Below are 25,048 nucleotides of genomic sequence, written 5' to 3'. Positions count from 1 at the left end.
GTTTAAGCAAAAACACCCATGCTCCCATCACTATTTAAAATGCTCTGCTATTTAAAACACCCATGCTCCCATCACTATCCCATCACTTTTTAATAAAGGTATTGGAATGGGTGCGGAAGGTTCCCCGTGGATAAGTGAAACCGTGGACACTGGATCCATGGATATGGGGAATGCCTGTACAAATATTCTTCTTCATAATAATTTGGGTAGAAGAAAAAAAAAACAGCTTTTACCAACCATTCATTCATTCATTCATTCATTCATTGGCATCCTTCAGTCTCGGGAGACTATGGTATCACGCTCATTTTTAAGCAACCATTTAAAGCTAAAAAGGGGAGGAAGCCAGGCATACTTCCTGAAGGAGGGAGTTCCTGAATCTAAGCACCAACAGCAAGAAGACCCAACCCACCATCATTCTCATCTCTGAAGGTGGTGGGTGGTCAGAATCTCCCTCAAATATCTCACTTTTTGGAAGCAGGTAGTCCTTGTACAGAAGAATTAAGGATGGATTTTGCACTTAATCAACATCCAATGGACTTTTTAATTTTGGGTGGGGAAGTGTTGTTCTTCAGGACCAATTGTACAGAAGTCTGGGGTGGGGGCATAAGAGCTGGACTTCTCTGATGATGTGTGGCTTTGCTCACATCCAAAAGACTTTATATTCTCTAATGGTAAGCATTATGGGAAGAGGTGAGATTAATTAAATGGAAAGAACCAGATACAGCCCAGCCAAATCTAAGCACTTTCAAGACCCTTGGAATTTAATGGAAGAGATTCAACATCTGCTCAAACCCCCTGCTGAAATCACTAGGGTTCAAAAGTGCTTCACTTTGGTTGGAAGACACCACTGGTTTTTGTTCGTCTCTTCCATCCTGAGTTTTTTTTCTTTTTCTTTCTCTCCCTCCTTATATAAAGGATGCATCTATTCAAGGAGAGCTGGTGACTGAGGAGAAGGATGTTGAGCCAACCAGTGGGGGGGAAAAGAGACTGGAGAGCATCCCGAGTAGAGAGAGCTTAGCAAGCTCTGGATTTCAGGAAGATAAAAGTTTAAGTGATGCGGAGGAGGAAGAGGAGGGTATGTATGAGTTCCTTCCTCTTTCTGTTGCAGTCTGTGATATTTTTACAGCATGCTCTACATCTCTGACATTTTCTTTCTCCATTTATCACCCTCATAAACATCCGTGGTTGATACGCAGATCCAAGAAAAGATGGTCTAAAATAAAGTTATTTACAGCGTTCCTCAATCTGACAGGAAGATGTGTGGCTGTTCCTGCAGTCTCTTCCTTATCCTTGGGGGGAAGCTCTTGGCATATCACTAGAATTGCTTTCTTCTTACTAGTGAACTAACTTCAAACACTCTAGTGTGAGTACATTTACTGCAGGCAGGACAAAACAATCTTAACCCTGTGTGCTTCACTGAACTGATTTCAGATGCTGATGATTTTTACAAGTGGCCTCTCATCATGGAAGACCTAATTTCTTACAGTTTCCAGGTGGCCAGAGGAATGGAGTTCTTGTCCTCTCAAAAGGTTAGTTTTCTTCCTGTGTGTGCATTTCCTTCAGACTAAGAAAAGAGTAACAATCTTTACAATTGTATTGTGAAATACTGCTTCCTACGCATTGTAGAGGAAGTGAGTGAGAAGAGGATCAGAGGGATGACTGAAGTGGCTGAGCGGGCCATGAGCCGGAGGGGATGGTGGGCAAGTGTGGGGTTCAGGGTACTCAGTTCAACATCCATCTCCAACCTGCCATTGAAGCAGCTCTTTCAATCGGCCTCATGGCTGGGCTGGCCCTGCTTAATGAAGGGTCTCTGCCTGACCTGTAATATTTAAAAGGACTTAACACTGGCCTGCATTGGCCTTGTGACTCACCGAGCCAAACAAATCCAACCAGCCATGTGTTAGGGCCTACCTGATGTTGACAACTGGAGTTTTCCTCCATTTTGTCAGATCCAGGTGAGCAGCAAAACCAGGAGGCGTTTGGTGTCCCTGGTGGACCACTACACTTGGCTGGTGGGCTGTGAGCGCATGAAGTGGAGGCACATCATGCATCCATCCAGCCCAGCATTACCTGCTCTGATTGGCAGTGGTGGTGTGGGTCTTAAATGCAGGTTTTCCCTATCACCAGATTGTTTTTAACCCATTGCTGCCCAGTCAACAGGTGTACATGTTTGATCCCTGTTGCGTATATGCAACATTGAGCAGATGCAGCATTGAGCAGATGTGCTGGGAACTTGATTGAACCTGGGGACTTTTGCATGCAAACCACATGGTCTCTCTGAACTGTGGTTCCATCTCCAGTGCTGGATTAATGGGCCAGAATTGTGTGAACCTTAACGTCTGAAGCTCAGCCATCACATTGTGAAACTCCATACTCCCTCCACCAGCTGCTAGGTAGGCAGATGGACACAGACTCACAGTGTGATGGCTGAGATAAAAATATTACAGGATGGGCAGGAACTGCTCATGGTGGGAAGAATTCAGCAGCATCCTCAGGGCAACTGCAATGGGTGCTTCAGCCCTAAGTGATGGTAGACTGGTCCATAAGTATGACATTTGATTTGATGTTCACAAAATCCTTTAGAATTGTGAAAAGCTCAACTCTCCCATTTCAAAACATTGTTTTCTAAAAGGAAATATAATAGTTTGGGGGGGAAAAAATAACAATTTGGTTCAGATTTCCATTCAGATTCATTTGGGCACCCTGCCCCAGTTTTTGTGAATTCCATCCTTATGTCCCCATGTTGTGGAAAAAACTGGTTATCTGAATCTACCCCAAGTCCAAATTACCTTTGGATTTTTTTAAAAAATGTGTTCCTAGAAACTGCTTAATAGATTGAAATTGTGTTTGGATTCTAAATGCATTTATTTGGAAAGGAGCCTCAGGTTTGACTGTTGCAAAGTGTACGAACTTAAGGCAGCTTTCATAAGAAAATGTAAAACTTTAAATGTGTACGGTATTTTAAGAGGGCATATAAAGATTCAGGAGATTTGTTGTTTAGAATTAAGGGACTGCAGTAAGAGTGTGCGACTGTTTTATTGCAGTGCATCCATCGTGACTTGGCTGCTAGAAATGTCCTTTTATCTGAAAACAATGTTGTGAAGATCTGTGATTTTGGCCTTGCAAGAGATATTTATAAGAATCCCGATTATGTGAGAAAAGGCGATGTAAGTCGACCCACCGCTTCATATTTCTCCTGCTGTTTTGTTTATCATCTTGGGCTGCTCACGAAAACGTTCTCTGAATGTTTACATTCTCTGCACTTAAAAGGCCCCTGAAAGCAATCACGGATTTTTTATGTGAAGATGAGCTATCCAGATGAGTTGTATACACTGTGACCATTTGTATCCTCAACAACAATGCTCGGAAATGCTTGCCAGCTCTGGTTTTTGAATAGTTTACATGTTGATATTTGTTTCTTGGCTAACCTTGCCAGATGAGCCAGTGAAAGGGTTTAAACTTGTATGCAAAAGAAAATGGGGGCCTCCCTTTCTTCACTGAGATGGGAAGAGTGCTTAATTTGAACCGTGGCTCATAAAAGCTTAGCTCCAGCCTCCAGATTGGTTCAGCTCAAGCACCTGTCAGCGCAGACAGGGCTAAGCTCTGGAATGTGTAGAATAGCATTCTCCTATTCCACAATGCCACTGAGAGATCTTAGTGTTCTGGAAGGGAGAAGGAGTAGCACTTTAGGACACGTACAAAGCATGTTTCCCTAATGCAGAATAAACTGTGGCATGCCTGTATTCTGGTTTTGCAGCAGCATAGGGGGAAAAGAGCACATGCTCTGTGTTGGTGCAGCATTGAACATCCTGAGAATCTCAGCATTCATTTTCCTTTTAAAAAGCAAGTTTCTAGGTTTCACTGCTTTAAACAGAAGTTTGCCGTTGTATGGGAGATGTCTAGTGAAATCTTTAAAACCAGATTAGGTATTTGCTTTCCAGGATCAGGAAGCAGGCTTTAGTTCTTAGCATAGCTTCTTGTTCCTTCCAGAAGTAGCAGAAGCAGAACGGTGTGCAAAAATGCAGGTTGAACTTGTTTATCAACAGATTTATAACTGTGGATCTGGCTCAACCTGAAACATCCGAAGGCAGCCACAGCTGTGTTCTGGTTGCCTCCGGAGGGCTTTCTGAAGCCCACAGAGGCTGCATGCATCTGCCTGTGGCCTCTGCAGGCTTCAGAATGTTTCTTAAGGGCAGGAGGTCTGGTCTAGAGGGTAGAGCCTCCGTCTGCCTGAAGATAACATCCACAAGGTCGCCAGTTCAAGGCCACCGGCACCGTGCGACCTTGAAGTAGCTGACAAGCTGAGCCGAGTTATTCCATCTGCTCTGAGTGTGGGAGGATGGAGGCCAGAATGTGAAACCAGATCAGAAAGAAACATCTGAATGTTGTGGTTCTTGAAAGACAGAACCTTCTTTCAATTGTAAAAATCCCTATAGGGATTTAGTATAGTCTGCCTATGTAAACAGCCTTGAAATAAAGTCTGAGGAGAAATCTGACAACCATGAAAGGCGGTATATAAATACCTGTATTATTATTATTTTAAGGGCAATGCAACTTCTAGTTTCCCTTGGAAGCCGGAAGTGATGTTTTCATGTAATTTAAGACATTCTGAGGCCCTGAGAGGGCTTTCTCAGCCTCAGAATGCCTTGAAAAGCATTAAAATGTCACTTTCAGTTTCCCAAGGAAAACCAGAAGTCGCTTTTTTGTCCTCTGGGCTTCATTCTGAAGCCCACAGAGGCCATGGGCAGATGTGCGTGGCCTCTACGTGCTTCAGAAATCCCTCTGGAGGCAACCAAAGCAGGGCTTGTGTCACCTTCAGAAGATTTAACAGCCCTGAAAGCATGGATTTATGGATTTAACAGGAAACCACTTGTGGTTTTCTGTATCCACAGGGGGTCTGAGAATGAATCCCTCATGGATACTGAGGTGCCACCTGTAAGCATGTTTGCTTGGTTTGCGTAATTCTTATGATGTTGCCTGCTGTCTCAAGAGAAGTCACCATTGGCAAGGAAAGTTGGCCACATTCTGCCTATGTGGTTAAAGTTTCTACACTACTGGAACCTTGTGAAAAGGAGCAACTCTTCAGTGGCGTCCATTAACACTAACAGACCTCAGAAAGGGTCCTTCACTTTCAGTTGAAGTGGAAGGCTCTTTAATGGCGTCTCGTGGGCCTTTTTGGGAGGCTTAGAAGGTTGTCGGAAGAGGGGTGAAGCCTTTCCTTAACTACCACTATCTTGAATACAGAGCTTCCAGTGCTGTAAAGAGGCAGCTTTCTGCATCATTTGGAATTCTGGATCTAGGAAGGAAGCAGCTCCATCCAGTAGATACAGGTTCAACTAAGGCTGTTGGTAATATGAAGCTAGCAGCCTCCATGAGGAACAGAATGGTTTGGAAAAGTTTGCAAAACTGCAAACAGAAAGAAACTAGTCTCTAGCTCTCTTCCGCCAATGCTTGCTCAAGACGTTGTACAAAAGTTCAGACAATGCTGCATTAGGTGAGCTCTGTCACCACTATCATGCTTCTGCTGGCATAAGACTCTCTGCAGGGAGAAGAACATTATTGGATATAGTTACTTTTCTTGCACAACCTTCTAGTGAAAGCATCTCTTTCATGTACAAAAGTCATACTCTGCATACAGAAGGGTTCCTGGATCCATCCCACTATTCTTTTGGTCCACCCTGGGCTCTTTGGCCCTTTCTCAAAATAGGACCCATGAAACTTGTCCCATTTGGGGAACTGCAGCCTAAATAATTGCATCTAATTCTGTAAAACAACCGTCATTGATAGCTAACGTTTATACTGCCCGGAGAGTTAGGTCTTTGCTTTTGTTTCAGGCACGTCTCCCCCTCAAATGGATGGCACCAGAATCTATATTTGATAAAATCTATAGTACTAAGAGTGATGTTTGGTCTTATGGAGTGCTGTTATGGGAAATCTTTTCTTTAGGTAAGCTGCAATATTGTGAGATGTTTATTTTTTGTTTTTAATGTTAACTTACCTCCACCTAATGTCTCGGGGCGGGGGGGAATAAAATGTGCAATATTGTATTAAGTATTGCATATCAGGGTGGGTTAATTTCAGTTGTGCATGATCTGCTTACTTTTTACAGTAATCCCTGCGGTACACCAGGATATTTTAAATGTACAAAGTAAGACGGTGCATGCTGGATCTCTTAATAGTTAAGGCATTTAACTAACCCCATCCTCCTGAGTCTGCGCTCTTGCTTGGGAACATAAGCGGTGTCCTGTAGAATTAAATCATGGTCCACCTGATCTAGCATTCTTTACAAGAATCCCAGCAATCAGTGAGTATTAGATAGTCCTCCAGAAACTGGTCAGTGGACCCCAGTTTACCTGTTGCTTACTCCTTATTGTGCACTGGATCAAATAAAATCACCAGCAACACACTTAGCTCTATTTTAGCTGCCTTGGGTCCCCTCTGGAGGAAAAAGGCAGGATAGAAATATAATAAATATCTTCTAGATCAGGGATGTCAAACTTGTTTCATACAAAGGGCGAAAGTTAGCATTCATGGCGCCTTCTGAGGGCTGGAAATGCCATCATTAAGCAGGAAGTGACATCATTAAGCAAATGATGACCAGAAATAAGCACTTTGTTCTCACATAGAAACTCATTAGCTGTAAATGACAGAAGAGAAAATGTGCAAATCTTGTTCATATTTTCAAGCCCAATTATCAAGCCCAATTATTGAGCTGGGGGAGCCCAACTGTGGTCAGATAAATTGCTTCTGGGTGCTGCATTTGGCCTTATGTTTGACACCTCTGTTGTAGATGAAGCTGGAAAGACAGAAGTGCAGGGAGTAAGAATCCTAGGACTGTCCTAGGATAGAGCTACTCTGTGTGTAGTTTTGAGTGCATGCAGTGAACACTTCTCTTTCAAACACCAACCCACCTCCTGCCTCATTCCACTGCAAGCTGCCTTTTCATCCTATGGCAGGTTAGCCATACAGGGATGGCAACTGCTTCTTGGTGGCATGGTGGGCAAGAGGAAAACTCTCTTTGTTGCATGCATGGATGGGTCTTCATGCTCCTCAGGATCACAGCTACTGTTTTAGTTTGGATCAAAACCACAATGTATGCATATTTGGTTTGTATGGACTTGCCAGGTATCTATCACACTAGATCATTATTGACTCTGAATGGTAAGTCTGTATCTTTATACCATGAAATGTGTTACCTTTAGGGATGGGACTAAAATGGTACATGTGACCATTTGAAAGGGACTTTCAAAATAATATTGAATACCCTGACAAAGAGGGTGGGGTATATATTTCTTTTGTACCTAATTTTACACACAGGAATAGCACTGAAGTTAGCAAGCCCATGGATCCATTGCAACAATTCTTTGGAGCAGACTTGAGGGAGGGTGGTCCCAGTTTTGAACCATAAGGAGCCCTTGGTTTGCTGCTAATGTCACTCCACTTGTCTTGCCCTTCCCTTCCCTGAAATGGATTATCTGTGATAGTGTCTGTGTATTGCTAAGTATACCAGATGCTGTTAAAATAATGATTTTTGCAAGCAAGTGAACATGACTGCACCAGTGGGCAAGTTCAGTTCTGGTGGTAGCAAGAATGGTGGCACAGCTTCCCCCTCCCTCCACCTAGAACACAAACAGAACTATTTACAGAATAGGTACCCATAATATGACCTGCCAAGTTTGTAATTAACTGAAGTGTAACCTACTCTCGTGTTTTTATTTTAGACTTTCAAAATAAAAGTGAATCAGAGCAGAACCACATGTGGGGGGGGGGGGGGAGAGACGTAGGGAGACTTTAGCAATTTGGTCCTGCCATGTTTCTGATCCTTCTTGTGCCCCCCACCATGTGCTATTTTAATTTTAAAAGCCTCTATTAGCTCTCAGTGGAAGCTTTTTTTCTAATTACTACAGTGCAGGAGGTGATATATGGACTGGAACTTGATCGAATAAAGTGTCAAAGCCCCTCTGCTTTCTTACTGTAGTTCCATACTGTTTTGTGTCCCCTGCAACAATTTTGTGCCCCCTGCCCCATTCTAAAAAAAGAATGCATGTACTCAAGGTTTGAACGCCCCATGATATGGCATTTCAGCATCATTTCCCTTCTGTTTTTACAAATCTTTCCTGCTGCTCTTGGAAACAAGTCAAGTATGATGGCAAACTAGCCATATTCAAATCTTCTACTACTACTACTACTACTACTACTACTACTGAAAAGTATCTCAGCAACTTCTCCAGACACACTGATATTCTCAAAATTCTCAAGACTCTACTTCCCCCCACTTTGTTTTTTATATATTTCATTTATTTATAATAATAAAAGAAAAAGGAAAATAAAAACACAATAAAAAAGACATTAAAGATACATAAAAGTGCAAAAAATACCTCTAATAATGTAGCACGAGTGAAGTTGAATGTTCTAATTATTTACAGCTTTACCTTTTCCCCCACTTTGGATGGAAAATGGGCATAGGGAGACCACCACCAACCACAGTCACCCCTTGCGTAACACAATGCCAGGCTATGGCCATTGACAGCTGCTTCCTCCTTGTATTAATCAGTGGGGTTCACAGGCAAACATCAAAACAGTTGTCTCAGGGTAAACTAAATCATAATAATAATAATATACAGTATTTATATACCGCCTTTCTTGGTCTTTATTCAAGACTTTATTCAAGGCGGTTTACACAGGCAGGCTTATTAAATCCACGCAGGGATTTTTACAAATTGAAAGAAGGTTCTCTCTTTCAAGAACCACCACATTCAAGATGTTACACTCCGATCTGGTTTAACATTCTGGCCTCCATCCTCCCACGCTCCGAGCAGATGGAACAGCTCAGCTGCAGCTTGCCGGCTGCTTCAAGGTCGCACGGTGCCGGTGGCCTCGAACTGGCGACCTTGTGGATGTTAATCTTCAGGCAAATGGAGGCTCTACCCTCTAGACCAGACCTCCTGCCCATGATATTCATAAATATGAATAAATATCATAAATATGATGATAAATCATGATATTCAAGAGGAAAATGCCGAGCGATGCATTTTAAAAAAATGCAAAATGCAGGATGAAAAATCCATCCTGCGAAGGAAACAACAATTTCATTCATCAAAGAAGAATGGTAGAAGGCAGACACAACAGCAGAGGAAATTGCTCCATGCATGCAGTTCCTTCAACAAACAGTCTTTTGGTCCTTTAGTGTATGTTGCTGGAAGAGCTCTTGCCTCTGAATTAACTCTTACTATCCTGAGAAAATGTGCAGCTGAAAATGTGAGCTCAAGAAGTTATGCCCTGTGTTAAATGCTCTTTGCTTATGTACTGTATGGATCTAGCCCACTTTACTTATTTGATAAAGGATAGACTTGACCAGGAAAGGCAGTGGTAACAGACAAGAAGCTCTGAAATGGGGAATTCTGTAAACACTGAATTGTAGCAGAAAGCTGAATGGGCTGAATACGTGGCTGAATATATAAAAACTTGGATCTTTGTGTGTCTTCACCCATTATGCACAAAAAGAATCTTAAAAGAAAAAGATCTTGTGCTTCCTTTATGGGGCGTTGAGAACATTCAGTCTCTAACAAAATGCAAATGTTGTTAAGTGTCTATATATGGCAACAGTAGATGTGTTTTACATTTGTATGTATTTACAGTCTAACTGTACATTATGTTTTTAAATTCTTTTTTAGGTGCATCTCCCTACCCAGGCATCCAAATAGATGAGGATTTTTTCAACAAGTTAAAAGAAGGCGTAAGAATGAAAGCCCCAGAGTTTGCAACAACAGAAATGTAAGGCTGCTCGTCTGTCTATAGCAGTGATTTTCAATCTTTTTCATCTTGTGGCACACTGACAAGGCACTAAAATGGTCAAGGCACACCACCAAGTTTTTGACAATTGACAAGGCACACCATGTTGCCAGCAGGGGCTCACATCTCCCATTGGCCCTATTAATAAATGACCTTCCTCCAAATTCCTGTGGCACACCTGTGAACCACTCGTGGCACACCAGTGTGCCACGGCACAGTGGTTGAAAATGGCTGGTCTATAGTATAATCATTTAGGCATGCCTCTCTAAACTAAATGAAACAGTGCATTCCTATAACACCATCCCAACAGTGTTTCATTTTAAAAAGCAAAGGTACTTTGGGAAATGGTAACGAGAACTTAGGAAAAGGGAGAGAGGTGCTGAACTTTATTTTTCATGTGTGTCGCTTTTCATCTCCACTCCAATGCACCCTCTAATGGTTTTGCCTCCTATGGGGTTTTAAGATGCATGCGTTTGGAACCCTGCAGGGGAGAAAACAGATTTAACAGTGCGAACTGGAGCAGGAAGTGACACAGAGTGTAGATGTAAGGCAGAGAAAAGGGGAGAAGGAGGAATGGGGAGGAGACTGGTATGGGGAGCAGGGTGGATTGAGCCTGGTTACCCTGCACATGCCCAATCTTGTCTGATCTTGGAAGCTAAGCAGGGTCAGGACTGGTTAGTACTTGGATGGGAGACCTGGGAATACCAGATGCTGTAGGCTTATACCATAGTCTTTCAAGACTGAAGGTTGCCAACCAACCATGGCGGCAGAGGCACTACCAATATCTTATCCCTCCTCCTAGTCTCAGTCTGTCTTCCCAGGTCCACTTGGACTTGCACCAGCAAAAGAGCTGGCACAGGTTCAAGTAGACCCAGCATGGCAGCAGAGGCTTACTCCTGGGAAAGGGAACAAATGTTCCCATACCCAGAGGAGACCTCTAGTACTGTCCCCCCTTAGAATGCAGCATGAACTCTGGTGGTACAGCTGCATGAGGGGGATTTAGTTAGGGTTGTTAAAGTAGTATACTGTTCAATCAATATATTTTCCTCCCACACTTGCATCAAATAAATTATTACTGGTCTTTGTTAGCTGCTCCTCATCCCAAACTCTCGGATGGCACATAATAAAATACAGTCTTCCCCCGTCTTACATGAGGGTTATGTTCTGAAGTCAGAGCATAAAGCCTGACTATAGTGCATGTTCAGTACTCAAAATTACTTTAAAATTTGCTCACATCTGTAAAAGAATGTACTTTCTCTTCAAAAATTAAGTGGGTCAGGTGGGAACAGACTGAGGAAATAGCAACTTCATTCCCCCATCTCATGCACATTCTCAAGCATATATTTAGTAAACAAAATGGTGGGCTGAATCACCTCCACTGTTGTTTTTTCCGTTTGTTTTTGTTTGCTGAGCATGGGTAGTTGAATTTGTGCAAGTCCATTGTGCATAAAATGAGGGTGAATGAACATTAAATCTTAATAACCCCCAACACGTCAAACAGTAAAAGCATAAAATAGATGAAGGTCCTAGCCTCAAGCCAACAGTCTGCAACAACCAACAGGCTCTCCAAGGTTTGGGGCAGGGGTCTTTCCCAGGCCTAGCTTCTAGCAGGACCGGCCTAAGAACCTCCTGGCACCTGAGGTGATATGCCAAGTGATGCTCCAGCCTCTGCTCCTTCTCCCTGAATAGGTTTCCATGCTTCATCTCCTGCTCTGTCCCCCTCATCTTCTTTTCCAGGGAGCAGAAGGCAGTATCATCCACAGAGCTGAGGTGGCAGGAGCAGGTGGGTCTCAGTTGGCCTCATGGGCTGGGCCAGCTGCTGCTGCTGCCACTTTTTCTGGAGATGCCAGGGACTGAACATGGGGCCTTCTGCTGAGAACTTGGGGTCCTCCCTGCAGTGTTTTTTTGAAACATGTTACATATTTTTGTACCTATCTGCAGTCAATTGTGACTCTAAAGATGTCAGACCTTCCACCCCAGCTTCTGACACTGGGATGTCTGACACTGGGATGTCAGACACTGCTGTGCCTGCAGACTTTCAATCCTTGCTTCGCAGGGAACCTTCTGATGCTGGGATTCTCAAGAGATACCAAATGATATGCATCTTGTGCAGACTCACAGTTCTGCTCATATCCTGTTCCCTCTTTGCCTTCCAACTGCGCCCTGTGCAGTCAGCCCAGATGTATGACAAGATTTATGGATAGTCCTCTGACGGGTGAAGTTTTCTGATCTGGATCTTGCAGAGGCTTGTGCAAAAAGGGAAAGATGACAAATCAAGGAGATGGGGGTTCAGTGAAGAGCTGCAAAGCTTATCAAAGGGTTTGAGGTCAGAGATCTGTGAGGAGAGGCTGCAGGAGCTGCTGCTGTTTAGCTTACATCAGAGAAATGGGTGCGGCGGCTTGATAACCATCTTCAGATACATGAAAGCTTGATGTAAGCAGAAGCATAACCAGTACTTGGAGAAGAGATAGTAGGTTTAAACCAAAGTAGGAAAGATTTTAGATTGCAGTGGTATGTGACTTTTCTAGCCAGATGAGTAGTCAGGTAACAGAGCACATAACTCCACTAATTGAGATTTCCATTTCTTACATATTTTTAAATAGCATTTAAATCAAGATTTCTTTTTTTTCTTGCTTGTAAGGTGGAGGGAGGAGAAATTAAAAGGGATGGGTTTTGAGCTCTTGACATACCTTCCACACTCATTTATTCATTATTTACACACACTTCTTCCTTACATCCTCTTAAAGCTGTGGGTTCTGAATTTAAACCTTATGCAAGCAAACTCAAATACATAACATGTCTCTAAATTATCACTGAAATTCATTCAACCAGATGTTGTGTGAAAAAGTCTTTAACTGGTGGGTTCTCAATTAATGGGGGAAGGTCACATCAGTGGAACCATCACCATTTCCTTTGTGGGAGAGGTTATCTATTTTTAAGAGAGCAAGATTTGAGAAAGAGAGCGAGCAGGCAGAAAACCATTGGTGTGATTATGGTAAAGAGTTGAAGATGGATCCCCTCTTGCCAAGTCAGGTTAAAGTTTACTCCGGGATGTGAAAATGTTGGGAGACTACTGTTGTAAGGAACCGTTGAAGAAATAGGACTCAAAATACATTTTGATTTGCTTTTGACAGATATCAGATCATGCTGGACTGTTGGCAAGGGGATCCAAATGAAAGGCCAATATTTTCAGGATTGGTGAAAAGATTAGGGGACCTTTTGCAAGCAAATGTGCAGCAGGTAGGCAACCATGATTTCCTTCATATATTATGGGCTGGTCCTCAGGTGAAGATGTTTTGGGGAAAAAAGTGCTTTACTGCTTAGTACTGATTCTAGGATATTAAAAACCAGTGGACTCACTTGATCTCATGAACCTATACATATGGACCGTCACTGGATGATATGGAATCTCTTGACAACAGCAAAAATAGTTGTGAGCAAATCACAAGACTCCCTGGTCCTAAAAACCCAGCTGGTTAGATCATGGTGAACAGTTGGAGATAGTACAACTGACTGAATAGATTCATTTTTGAGAGGGATTATGAATGGATATATTTCAAATCGCCAGCTTTCTGTTTATTAACTTTTTAAAAGCTAGGTACAGTCTAAATATTAATCTTGATGGGCTCTTTTTTATCTAGCAAAATTTTGCATGTGTTTTTTAGTTGTTTGTTTTAATGTTGTATGATTGCACCTCCCCAGAAGTCTTTTTCTTAAGCAGGGGTCATGTTGGTGCTACAGAATGGGTATAGAACATTGGCCATGATTCATAGTGGTGAAATTCCCATTAGTGATTAGCATTGTATTGCAACTTGATCTGCAACACAATTCATTTGAAGAACCTGGATTTATAACTTGGTCTTAAAACTTAAAATGGGACTAGGATTTAGCTGAGTTTTCACTGGAACTTATTCCAAGGTCATGGCTGTACTAGTGCAAATCCACAAATCCAGTGTAGATTGAAGTTGCACACTGTGCACAATGTCCCACAATTGGGCTGCACCTCTACCACAAACAGGTCTCATGTAGGACAGGCAACAGTGTCAGCTTAGCACGAATGTTTAGGAGGAGCTTTGATTTAGGGTCATCTTGTGGCATATCCTTCTGGCAGAATCAGAACAAAATTCACAGGAAACATGGCCTAAAAAACTAGTGATCAAAGCAGCACAAGTAGCAAATCCAGTGGAAGTGTGTTCCTGTGCCAGAAGAGTTGGGCAGGGTGATTGGGCATTGCAGCTCTTCCCTGGAAACAGTGATCACTTTTCTTTCTTCAAGAAATTTCCGATGGCTCCTTCAGGCCAAAAAGTCCCACAGGATGTGTCATAAGGCAAGGAAGGAAACTCCCACCACACCCATCATGTTTCTACCAGAGTGGGGCACTGCTCATGTGCAGCATTAGTATAGCAGTGAAGCTCTTGGGCCACTGCTGAATTGGATCCAAAATCAGCACATGGTAACAAGTTGCCTATGCAGCCATTGTTAGGATGCTTATGCAGGGTTATATAACCTATGGCCTTGGCACATTAGATTAGGGTACATGTTCTGCCATTGCACCTGTGCTTCTATTTAGAGCCTCTCTCCACATTCAGAATAAACACGATACAACTTTGATGCAACTGTTTCATTTCACCATACACATGGGACACTGCGTGCTTGAATGCTCTATACTGAATGTCCCTGCATGTAGAAAAGTAGCACATAGGAGAGGACTAAACATGGGAGCATTTACACACATAATCCCCCCTATCTGACTGAAGTGTTATAGTCCTATGCAGACTGAACCATGTGAGTATTCAGTGGAGTTCAGCTCTAAGATCAGGGAGCTAAGCTGCCTCAAATCTCTGCTTTAGTTTCAGCGTGTAGTGTAACAAGCTAAAAATATGTAGACTCAGTTTTGTTTAACCTATTTAGTTTCAGCAGTATATGTACACTCTGTATTATGTATGGACCACTGATATATCCCTAGTGATGTTATACTTTTACGCACATAGGATGGCAAGGACTATGTTCCCCTGAATACTATATTATCAGAGGATGTTGGATTTGACTGCTCCCCAGCAATTCCCTCTAGTCTCCATGGAAGGAAACATGATTCAGTACCAGTCTTGAATAATGAAACTGCTGAAAATATTGGGTAAGATAAAATACAAAGGTGTAGCACAGCAGATTGATGGCAGGCAGTCACGTTATAGTGCTGGCCATAGAAAGTTGCTAAGATGGTTTTATGCATGACAGTCTTAAAGAATGAAAGAAAACCAGAAGAATCTTGCTGGATCAGACAAAAGGTGATAATCTTGTGGCACTGAATTCCACAAAATTGCACACAGCATTTTTTATTACGCTAGCTAGATTAATGGCCCAATCTTAAAGGGGCCTGCTGTTGTCAGAGCATCTCTTCCACTGGTGCTGATAGTCATAACGAAGTCAGCACCAGTCATAAAAGGCACTCTGACAGCATGCTCAGTAGTGCGCTGCTGGAAGGCTGGAGTCTTCCCACCTGTGCCAGCAGATCTGGAGCTGCCTGACACTGATGGTAAGGTGGTGGGGAGGCAGGAGGAGTGGCAGTAGGGCAGAATGGGGCAGAGAGGGGTCAGGAGAGTGCATACCAGGTCTGGGAATGGGGTAGGTTCTGTGACAATGGTGGCTGCTAAATCCTAACCCCCTTCTAGAAGCTGATCCAATGGCATTTAACCTGATCCAGCTATTTAACTAGTGCAGATCCAAGTAGACCCTCTGCTGCATGGAGGCTTACCCCAGGTAAGGGAACAATTGTTACCTTACCCAGAAGAGATATTTGTAAACCCCCTCCCCCCGCAGGATTCAGCAGTGGCCATTTGGTGCCACTGCATTATTGGGGAGGGGAGTAGGATTGGGTTCTAAGGCTTTAAAAGACATAGCTGCACAGCAGTCCTCTTTGTAGCTGGTGCAGGGACATCCTGCACCACCACTGTAGAAATGGGTTTTGTGCAGCGAGATATTTATGAAGGGTCAGATAGAGGACTGCCTTGAATGATCTGACTGACTGCGCAAGGGTCCAGTGAGTTCAGCAGAGGAGACTTTACCCAGGTGTTGATGCTCTCAGTTGTTCACAAGTATGGAAAATACAAACCCTGCATTTGTCACACACAAATGGTTTGTGATTATCCAATAAACTCTATCCTCTGCCTTTTTTTGAAGAAGCTACATTAATGCCTTCAGAATGAAGCCACTGCAGAAAGCCAAGGCTTTTGAAGAACTTTCACCCAAGAATACATTTGGAAGCGATGTAAGTAATAATTGTGCATCCCTCCCCCACAAAAAGAGCAGCATATTGTCTGCTCCTTCAGAGTCAGTCCTGTCTTGCTGAGTTGACAAAAAAGAAAGGATAACAGGAGGTCCTTTGTGGTCATTTTCTTCTTTCAAGATAGGCTGGTGTTTCTTCAATATCAGTTTATCCTGTTGGATGGGAAATTTGTAGGTTGTTATTGGCTTCTTGATACATATAGTGAGTAGTAGGTTTGAATGCAGCATAATTTATTATTAAATTATGCAAAATGCCCATCGATTTGTTAGGTTGTGATTATATGGTGCGAGGCAGCTTAATATTGCAGGCCCATGGAATACTGCAATTTGAATATTGTAAATACACCTTCCCATTGTGCTTGTCCTTGCCCCCGAGGATCCCAGGCAGTGTCAAGGGTGGAGAGTTTGTTTTGCCTTGATCACAACTCTGATTCCTATGCAACCATGGGCATTTTTACCTGGAGTCAGCCACAGGTAAGCCCCTACACACAGTAGTACTTGCATCTGAGTAACTGTGGCTAGGATTGTGTTGTAAGTATGGTGCATTACTCTTGCTTGTAGGAGTGAATAGTAACTATTCACTTATATGGGAGAAAGGAAAAGGGTGCTGTCAGGAACAGTCAAGCCATAATCATGATACAAGTGATATTCCAAAATATGAATGTGGTGAATGAAGAGCGTTTCAGCCAGAGAAATGCTGTACTGAGAATGTGTTCTCTATGACTCCCAGTGAGCATTCTAAGCCTTTGAAATAGCACCTTCTCCTGAAAAAGCAGGTAGGGTTATTCTCTCAGTATTGGCTCCTTTGGGTGTGTGTGTGGGGGGGGGGGCACTCTGCTTTCCCAGATTGGAAGAGAAATGGCAACTCCTCAACTAAAACAAGTACAGTACTGCTGCCATCAGGTTGCTGGGTCCCCTGGGACAAAGACACCTTTGTCTGGTCACCTCTTCGTTTGGAACCACTGTCAAGGGGATTGAGGATTATGCGGTCTGCCTAGCTAGGTGGGCTCTCTGACATCGATCGCTGAGCCAGTGCCCAACTTGGCTGACTCCTGGCATCACTCCTGCAAACAAGTTAACGATGCCACTTCATAGCAACCTGAAAAAGATAGTGAAGCAGAAAGGGATTGAAAGAAGGAAGCTCCCAGGTTCTCTGATTTCCAGAGGGTCTTCATGCACCACTTAAAATTCTTGCACTGTTTTCTCTAGTTTCTGAATTCCTGCTTTACCCTGTAGTTCAGGGGAATTTACCAACTGGTTCCTTGACTGCTGATCAGTTTTTGCACTAACCTATAATGAATTTTCATCACTGCCAACTAGGCTGCTGCCATACTGTTGCAGTCCAGCAAAAAGTCATTTGTGTAGGATGTTAGCTTATTTGCGATGTCGCAACATTGTGGTGCTGCTAGGTTAGTCCCTTGTCAGAGCTGTCGCTGTCACAGAAATGCATACGTAAGTCTTGGAGGTGTATGATTAGAGCTATGTTCTTTTTCAGGATGACCAAGCAGGCAGTGGACTGGTGCTACCTTTCAAAGAGCTAAAACGTTTTACATGGACAGGCAGCAAACAAAAACCAACATTCTTTGGGTATGTAAATCCATCCACACACTTTCTGGTCACCAACTAAGGGTGCAGCTAGATGTGACATTAGGAACTCTGAGCTCCCTGTTTTTTTTACAGCCTCCTTAGCTTTGCTCATTAGCCATGCCAACACCCTCTTGGACTTAGTTGAACTTAGTTGAGTTCTTTCTTTGCAGTACACACTTCCGCTGGGCCTATAATACCGTTGTTTTAAACAGCCTCCATGCACTCTGGAAGGATTGGACTCTTTTTACCTTCCCTTTCAAGTTCTTTCTAACCAGCCTCCTTTGGAAGGGTTTTGTTTCAGATCTGCTTGACACCCTTGCCCCAACATGCATGGTGAAACGAATCACAGTACCGTTACTGTTTCCCAAGCTCAGTAACATTTACATCCCTAACCACGTCCTGAGTATCACACAATATTAAATTGAGAGTCACCTATCCTCTGGGGGCTCCATGACTAGCTGCTCCATGGGACAGTCATTTAGCATGTCAAGAAATCCAGTCATGACCAGAGAATGAATTGACCCAGTCGGGATGCTAATTGAAATCCCGTTATTACAACCCTATATCTCTTGGACACCTCCCTGATTTGTTTCTTCATTTTGAGGTCCCCTTCAGGTGTCTGATCCGGAGGACGATAGAATGTCCCCACTATTACATCCCCACAGCTCTTTGGGTCTGGTAGTTTTACCCACAGAGATTATAGGGTGGAGGCAGTTCTGCCTTCAATCTCATTTCTGCTTGATTCTATCCCTTCTTTGACATAGATAGCCACTCTTCCACCAACCCACCACTCCCTGTCTCTCCTATAGGGTTTATAGCCTGGGACTGCAATATCCCACTGGTTTTTGGAATTCCACCTTCCTCCAAGGAGTTCAGGGTGCTGTATGTGCTTCCTTACCTCCTTTTGTCCTCGCAACCTTGTGAAGTAGGTAAGGCTGAGAGATAATGGCTCTTCAAAAGTCACCCAGGAAGCTTCGTGCCTGAGCAAGGATTTGAACTTGGATCTTCCAGGTCCACGTCCAACATCTTGAGATGAAACTGTACGCTTTCCACATGTTCTGCCTCTGACGCATCCTTGGCATCACCTGGCAGGACAAAGTTCCAAACAACACAGTCCTGGAACAAGCTGGAATCCCTTGCATGTATACACTGCTGAAACAGAGATGCCTGCATTCTCATGTCATGAGAATGGATGATGGCAGGATCTCCTCTATGGAGAACTCGTGCAGGGAAAGCACCCTACAGGTAGACCACAGCTGTGATACAAGGACATCTGCAAGAGGGATCTGAAGGCCTTAGGAATGGACCTCAACAGATGGGAAACCTTGGCCTCTGAGCAGCCCGCTTGGAGGCAGGCTGTGCAGCATGGCCTTTCCCAGTTTGAAGAGACACTTGGCCAACAGTGTGAGGCAAAGAGGCAAAGAAGGAAGGCCCATAGCCAGGGAGACAGACCAGGGACAGACTGCACTTGCTCCCGGTGTGGAAGGGATTGTCACTCCCGAATCGGCCTTTTCAGCCACACTAGACACTGTTCCAGAACCACCATTCAGAGCGCAATACCATAGTCTTTCAAGACTGAAGGTTGCCAACAGCAAGTCCAGCATCACAACCACTATATCATCCTGGCTCTCTTCCAGGTAGTGGTCGCAAAGTAAAAATGAGCTCCCTTACAAAGTCTTGACACATACATTAGCCTTCCTGGCCTGAGGCTTACACACAGAACAGTCACGTTGACTGCATTGGAACATCTGCCTGTCTGTAGATGGCCCACAACTTGTCAAGACATCTCTCTATATTACTGCAGTGGCCTGCTTGTCACTATAAAGTGTGGCAGGGCCTCTGCAAAGGTGCTGTGACATATTGAAGAGTTTTGTCATGTACATGGCATTATTTAGACAGGCTAGAAAAACCATAGTCCTTTTTCCAGAGTGACCTCAGGGAACCTCATCTATACTTCCATTATTACCCCCACCCCTCCATGAAAATGGCAAAGTGATGCCACACCCTTGCCCACACATTAGCAAATTGAAAAAAGTTTGTTCTTGATTTCCAGCATCCACATGGCAAGAAGCACAGAGTCTAAGGGGACATATTTCCCCCTTCCCATTCGTTAGTCAGCAGAAGCCATTCAAGGGCTCAGAATACTAAAATGGCAACAATACAATGAAGGGATGCCAGAGTGTCATTTCCCTTCCTGCTCTTCAGCATCTTATTGCAGCCGCCTTCCTCTGTCGGTCTCCTGTCTCGGGAACAACGGTTTACCAATGAGAAAAGTCCTCTATTAACAGGAATTATTTCTAAGCAGTGAATAAACCTAAAGGAATTTGGTCAGGCTCACTGATTGAAAAATGCATGTTTGATTCTTTCTTTGGCTATGCAAGTTCTTGGATTTCTTCTCAAATGAGCTTATTCTGCAGCACAAAGGAGGTGGCTACACCCTTGACCAGGGCTCTCTAAACCCCAGCCTGAGGGCTAGATGCAGCCGTGGCCAGCCTCTGATCCCCTGAGCGCTTCTGGCCCAGTTGACCAAACACAACTGGAGTTGTGCTTGTGGGGTGCGGGAATAAGGGTCCATTGCAATGTGTGCTTTATTTCTTGGGCTATGTTGGTTCTCAGAGAAATCCTGGGCATTTGAGCCCATTCATTCATCCGAGTTCCATCTTTAATGTATTGTAATGTAAGTTTATATTTAATTTTTTTTTCCGGCCTTCAACATTGTGCCAGATAATTGATGCAGCCCTTTGGTTGAAAAGTTTAGAGACCGCTGCCTTTGACAGAGAATTAGTGTATTAGAGGTTACAGAGGTTAACCTCTGCTGAGTAAGAGGCACTTTTTCAAGAGGGTGCTCCTCTTTTTTTAGCAGTGTCTTTTCTAGTGGCTGCCTGCTGGTGTTCTTTTGAATCTTTTTGGACTGTGAGCCCTATTGGGACAGGAAACCATTAGTTGTTTGATTTTTCTCTGTAAACTTTTAGTTGAAAAGCAGTATATAAATACTGTTATTATTATTAATAATAATAATAATAACCACCATATGGCTTAACAAAGCCTCCTTAAAATGGCGCTGTAGACACAGCTCCAGCTCTTTGCCACTAAGGTAATGTCCTCATGCAGAACTTGCAAGCTAGCTACTCTTCCCACTCACCCATTCCTCCTCCACTTATCTAGTTGTGTGCTAGTGCCTTTTCAAAAGGCACATGGCAAGGAATGGAGAGGAGTCTGGAAGAGCTGAGGGGTAAGCTATGCTCTAGCCCAGTGATATTCAAACTGGGGTGTTGTGACGCCCCAGCCTGTGGGTCCTGGCCTCTGCCCCCTTAAGGGAAAGGCAGCGGCACGATCCACAGGATTGTGCCACTCAGGGGGGCTGCAGGGGCTTGGGCGCACTTGCCCAAGCCTCCTACAGCCTCCCTGGGGTGTGGGGAGCCCTGCACAACTTTCGGCAGGGCCCCCCAGCTCAGGAAAAGTGAAAGCAGAGCGATCGCGCCCTGCTCCGCAAAACCGGAAGTGGAGCACGATCGCTCCGCTTTCCCCTCTGACGGGGCTGCAGGGACTGGGGTGCACTCAGCCCTGTGCAAGCACCTGCAGGACACCCCAGGTCAGAGAAAGGGAGAGTGGGGTGATCGTGCTCCACTTCTACTTTTGTAGAGGCAAAGCAGATTGCTCCCTTTCCCTGACCGGGGGCGCCCTGCAGGCGCTTGCACAGGGCTCCCCGCCCAGAGGGACCACTGCTGCAGGGACAGGTGAGTGCATCCCAGTCCCTGCAGCCCCCCTGAGCAACGCAATCCTGGGGATCACATCGCTGCCTTCCCCCTCGCCTCCCCCCTGCCCCCACAAAGACTTACTGCGTAGAGTTTGAAAACAGCTGCTCTAGCCCACCACTCCCCTCCTTCTTCCACTCAATTCAATTGGTGCAGTGGCCCCTCTAGCCTTGGAAAAGACTGTCAACACCTTTCATTTAAAGAAGCCATGTGCCTGATTGAAGGGCAGCAGCCCAAGACCAAAATGGCAGCCTAGGCAAGCAGCATCACCTCTATTTGATCAACTTTGGAGTAGCTTACCATTCCTTTTGCAATATCAATGCATGCATAGATCTGATTCTGTAGAATATGAATAAGCACAAACTTTGACTCATCTGGTCTCACAGAAGCTTTTTAGTTCTAAAAACTGAAAAGTCCCCTCCCGTTGTGCTGTGACTACACCGATTAGCTTCCCAATGGTCTTTTTGGCTGAGTGGCAAGAAAACATTTCAGAACATACAGACCACATAGGAGCTTACAGGAGCAGTCCTTGGAGAGCATGACAGGTTCAGTGCTGGCAAGAATAAGTCAGAGGGAGAACATCTCTGTGCTTAAAGAAGCCAGCCAGAAACCTGTTGTAGGCTGGTTTTACACAGACTGGCCTCCAAGCATCAAGGCTTTCATGTCAGGTGACCCCCCCCCCCCAATTGAAGTTATGCAAGGTGATCTTGTGCCATGTGTTGTACTTGCCAATCCAGCCTTAGCACTTGAGAAATGGCAAAGGTAAGGACAGGCCCAGGCCAACAGCCAGGAAGCCCAGCATGCAGAAGCTCCAGGCAATGAGTGAAAATACATTTAACATAGATAAATGTTTTCAACAGTTTTTAAGCCACATTTTCCTGGATGGATGGATTGCAAGAGGCTGGCATTGGCACTGCTTGGAGAGTTCACTGAGCGGATTTGTCCTCATAGGAAATGGTCCACTGGGGACATACTAAAATCTAAGCTTTTTGTATATTGTAATAGCTGTAAGAAATAGTAGCAGCAAAACCCAGGTATGTAATGTACATTTAAAGAGTTTGTTTTCATTTACAGCCTCTGTGCTGGCAGCAGAAGCAAGGAGTCTGTCCCTTCAGACACTACCAAGCCAAACTTCTACAGTTTCAGTTGCAACCACATCAGTGATGTGACATGGCCACTAACCTGTGGCAGCGGAACATGGGAAGAGAAGACATCGCATGGTTTCTTTGCCCCCAGCTATAATTCTGTGGTTCGGTATTCCACTCCACCAGTTTAGCAGGGACTTCTCCCCATTGGCAGAGCAGCTGCTTCTTGATTAGAATTGCTGTGCTACTGCTCTTTCTATTTTAGATCGTCCTTGCTGCTGCTCCCTGAATTGCTAACTCTGCTTGCAGAAGTTGCCCTTGGCATGATTTCAGAATTTCCCCCTCTACTAGCAGCCCCACATCATTGCCATCAGTCCCTTGACCCTCAGAATTGGATTTTAGAGGAAGGGGTGGGGAAGCTGATGCAAGTAAAAGGAAACTTAAGCAAGCTACTTAGGATGCAATGACAGGTGGAGACTTAGCACACAAGTGCGTGTGTACACACACACACACACACACACACACACAGAGAGAGAGAGAGAGAGAGAGAGAGAGAGAGAGAGAATACGCACTGAATTTCCAAGTCTGCACTGAGTGAGGAAACTAAGTTTAGGGCTGCAATTCCATTCATATTTACCTGGGTATAAGCTGTAATGGAACTTACAATAAGCTGTAATGGGACTTCTAAGAAAAACTGGCTTAGAGTCCAACCTTATGTATGTTAAGTCTATGTTAAAGGAGTAGATATGCTTTGTGAAAAGATACCATCTGAATAGCCTGGTAAGAATTCAGATTCTAGATATTTTTTAATTAGACTGAAATGTATTGGAAACATCTTAAATTGCACCTCACTAGAGTAAAGACAGTCCTACACTATTGCATCTTATTGGAGGGTAAACCACAGAAAGAGTTGCAACCATAGGGAACCAGTCGAGTTTTATCTGAAATGCCTGCTGAATCAAAGTATTGCTGCTATTAGTCAAACATCTAGTGCTAAGAGTAGGCTGCTGAATATTTATGCCAAAGGGTAGACAGTATGCCAGATCTGACTGAAGATATGATAGGGAATTGAACCAATAATTCACCTTTGAGTGAGATGGATGCCCAATAAAAAGGACGTTACCCCAGTGTATTGTGGCCAAAGTTAGTCATAACTAAGCACTACTGAAATCAATGAGACAAGTTAGCTGTGATTTTAAGACCCATTAATTTCAATTGGCTTTAATCATTACTAATTTTCTTTGGAAACAGGCCATTAGCCCTAAGCTAGTTCTAATGTTGGTAAATGATGTTCCTATTTAAACCAACTGGGTTTAAATTAATCATGACTAAAGTTGGTTTATTGGTTTCAGTTCAACTTTGTCACAAGTAACTGTAACTGCATTAGGAACAACTGATTTAGGGCGCAATCCTAACCCCTTACATCAGTGCTTTCCAGCACTGGCATAGCGGTGCCAGTGGGACGTGTGCTGCATCCTGCAGTTGGGTGTCACTCACGGAGGCCTCCTCAAAGTAAGGAAAAATGTTTGTTCCTTTACCTCAGAGCTGCATTGCCCTTATGTCAGTGGTGGAAATCAATGACATAAGGGGTTAGGATTGCACCTTTAATTGTGTTTTGGTACAGGAGCATTTTAGGAATCTCCTGCTTCCAAAAGATAAGCCTTTAATCTGTTCTTTTTATACAAACAGAACAGCACTGATCAACTCTTCACCTGTTAAGATACAGATGTGGTAGGAAAAGGTTGAGACTGGAAGAGCTGGTTCACTATTCAACAGGGCATTAGTAATTGTACATACAAAATAATTTCACACATACACTAGTGATCTTTAAGCAACTGGAATTGAAAAGTTCTTCTTGTGAAATCTAATAACAACTGAATGTAAATAACTCATACCTGCACTTTAACTTTTTAATCTATTTACACATATTTTCTACATTCTTACAATAAAATGTGTTTCTAAGCTTTGTTTTACTTGTGCAATAATTCATCTAATTTATCTTGGGGAATAAGCCAATTGCAATTTGATGTGTAAACAGATGCTTTCAAATAGCACTGTGACATTTTTGCTACTGTGTCAAGACTTGTCAGAAGGCACAAACCTTACCTCGAGCAGTAAGCCCCTGGATACCACGTAGGATGAGCAATGGCTGCTTTTTCGTTCTTATACCTCTACCAAGGGTGAGTACAGAAATTCTCCTTCTTTATACATCAAATGATGTGTATAGATGAAACCATTCATCACCACTGTTTGCATACAGTAGACTCCTATTTTATATGGTTGATTCTGAAGTCAGCATTTAAGGCAAAAATCACATATACTCAGAATTACTCTTGAAAACCCCTCAATTCCAAATAATACGTGGTTTCTTTAAAAACTAGAATCATACCATAAGAGGTGTGCAGGAAGCAAGACTGATAGAGAACAGCAAATTAATGTATCTGGTCTCATGCTTGCTCTGGGACATATACTAATTGAGTGGAATGGTAGGTGAAATCACCTACCATAAACTGTTCTACATAAACTGTTGTTTTTCTCTCTTCTCTC

At 43.6% G+C, this 25,048-nt stretch overlaps 1 protein-coding gene across 1 annotated transcript in view; it reads left to right on the top strand.

The window, feature by feature from the left end:
- The window catches only part of FLT1 (fms related receptor tyrosine kinase 1), a 119,038-nt gene extending 94,599 nt beyond the window's left edge, over positions 1 to 24,439 (top strand). The window contains exons 21-30 of the mRNA XM_066618847.1: positions 916 to 1,075; positions 1,432 to 1,529; positions 3,045 to 3,167; positions 5,835 to 5,946; positions 9,675 to 9,774; positions 12,927 to 13,032; positions 14,784 to 14,926; positions 15,970 to 16,057; positions 17,570 to 17,661; positions 22,491 to 24,439. Of these exons, the coding sequence (XP_066474944.1) occupies positions 916 to 1,075; positions 1,432 to 1,529; positions 3,045 to 3,167; positions 5,835 to 5,946; positions 9,675 to 9,774; positions 12,927 to 13,032; positions 14,784 to 14,926; positions 15,970 to 16,057; positions 17,570 to 17,661; positions 22,491 to 22,692 (1,224 nt within the window). The 3' untranslated portion in view covers positions 22,693 to 24,439. The remainder of the gene's footprint in view (positions 1 to 915; positions 1,076 to 1,431; positions 1,530 to 3,044; positions 3,168 to 5,834; positions 5,947 to 9,674; positions 9,775 to 12,926; positions 13,033 to 14,783; positions 14,927 to 15,969; positions 16,058 to 17,569; positions 17,662 to 22,490) is intronic.
- The last annotated feature ends 609 nt before the right edge of the window (positions 24,440 to 25,048 follow it).

The sequence above is a fragment of the Tiliqua scincoides genome, chromosome 3 (genome assembly GCF_035046505.1).
Source record: "Tiliqua scincoides isolate rTilSci1 chromosome 3, rTilSci1.hap2, whole genome shotgun sequence".
Taxonomy (NCBI): Eukaryota; Metazoa; Chordata; class Lepidosauria; order Squamata; family Scincidae; genus Tiliqua; species Tiliqua scincoides.
Note: the sequence above shows the minus strand (reverse complement) of the source record. Positions and strands in the feature narration are given on the sequence as shown.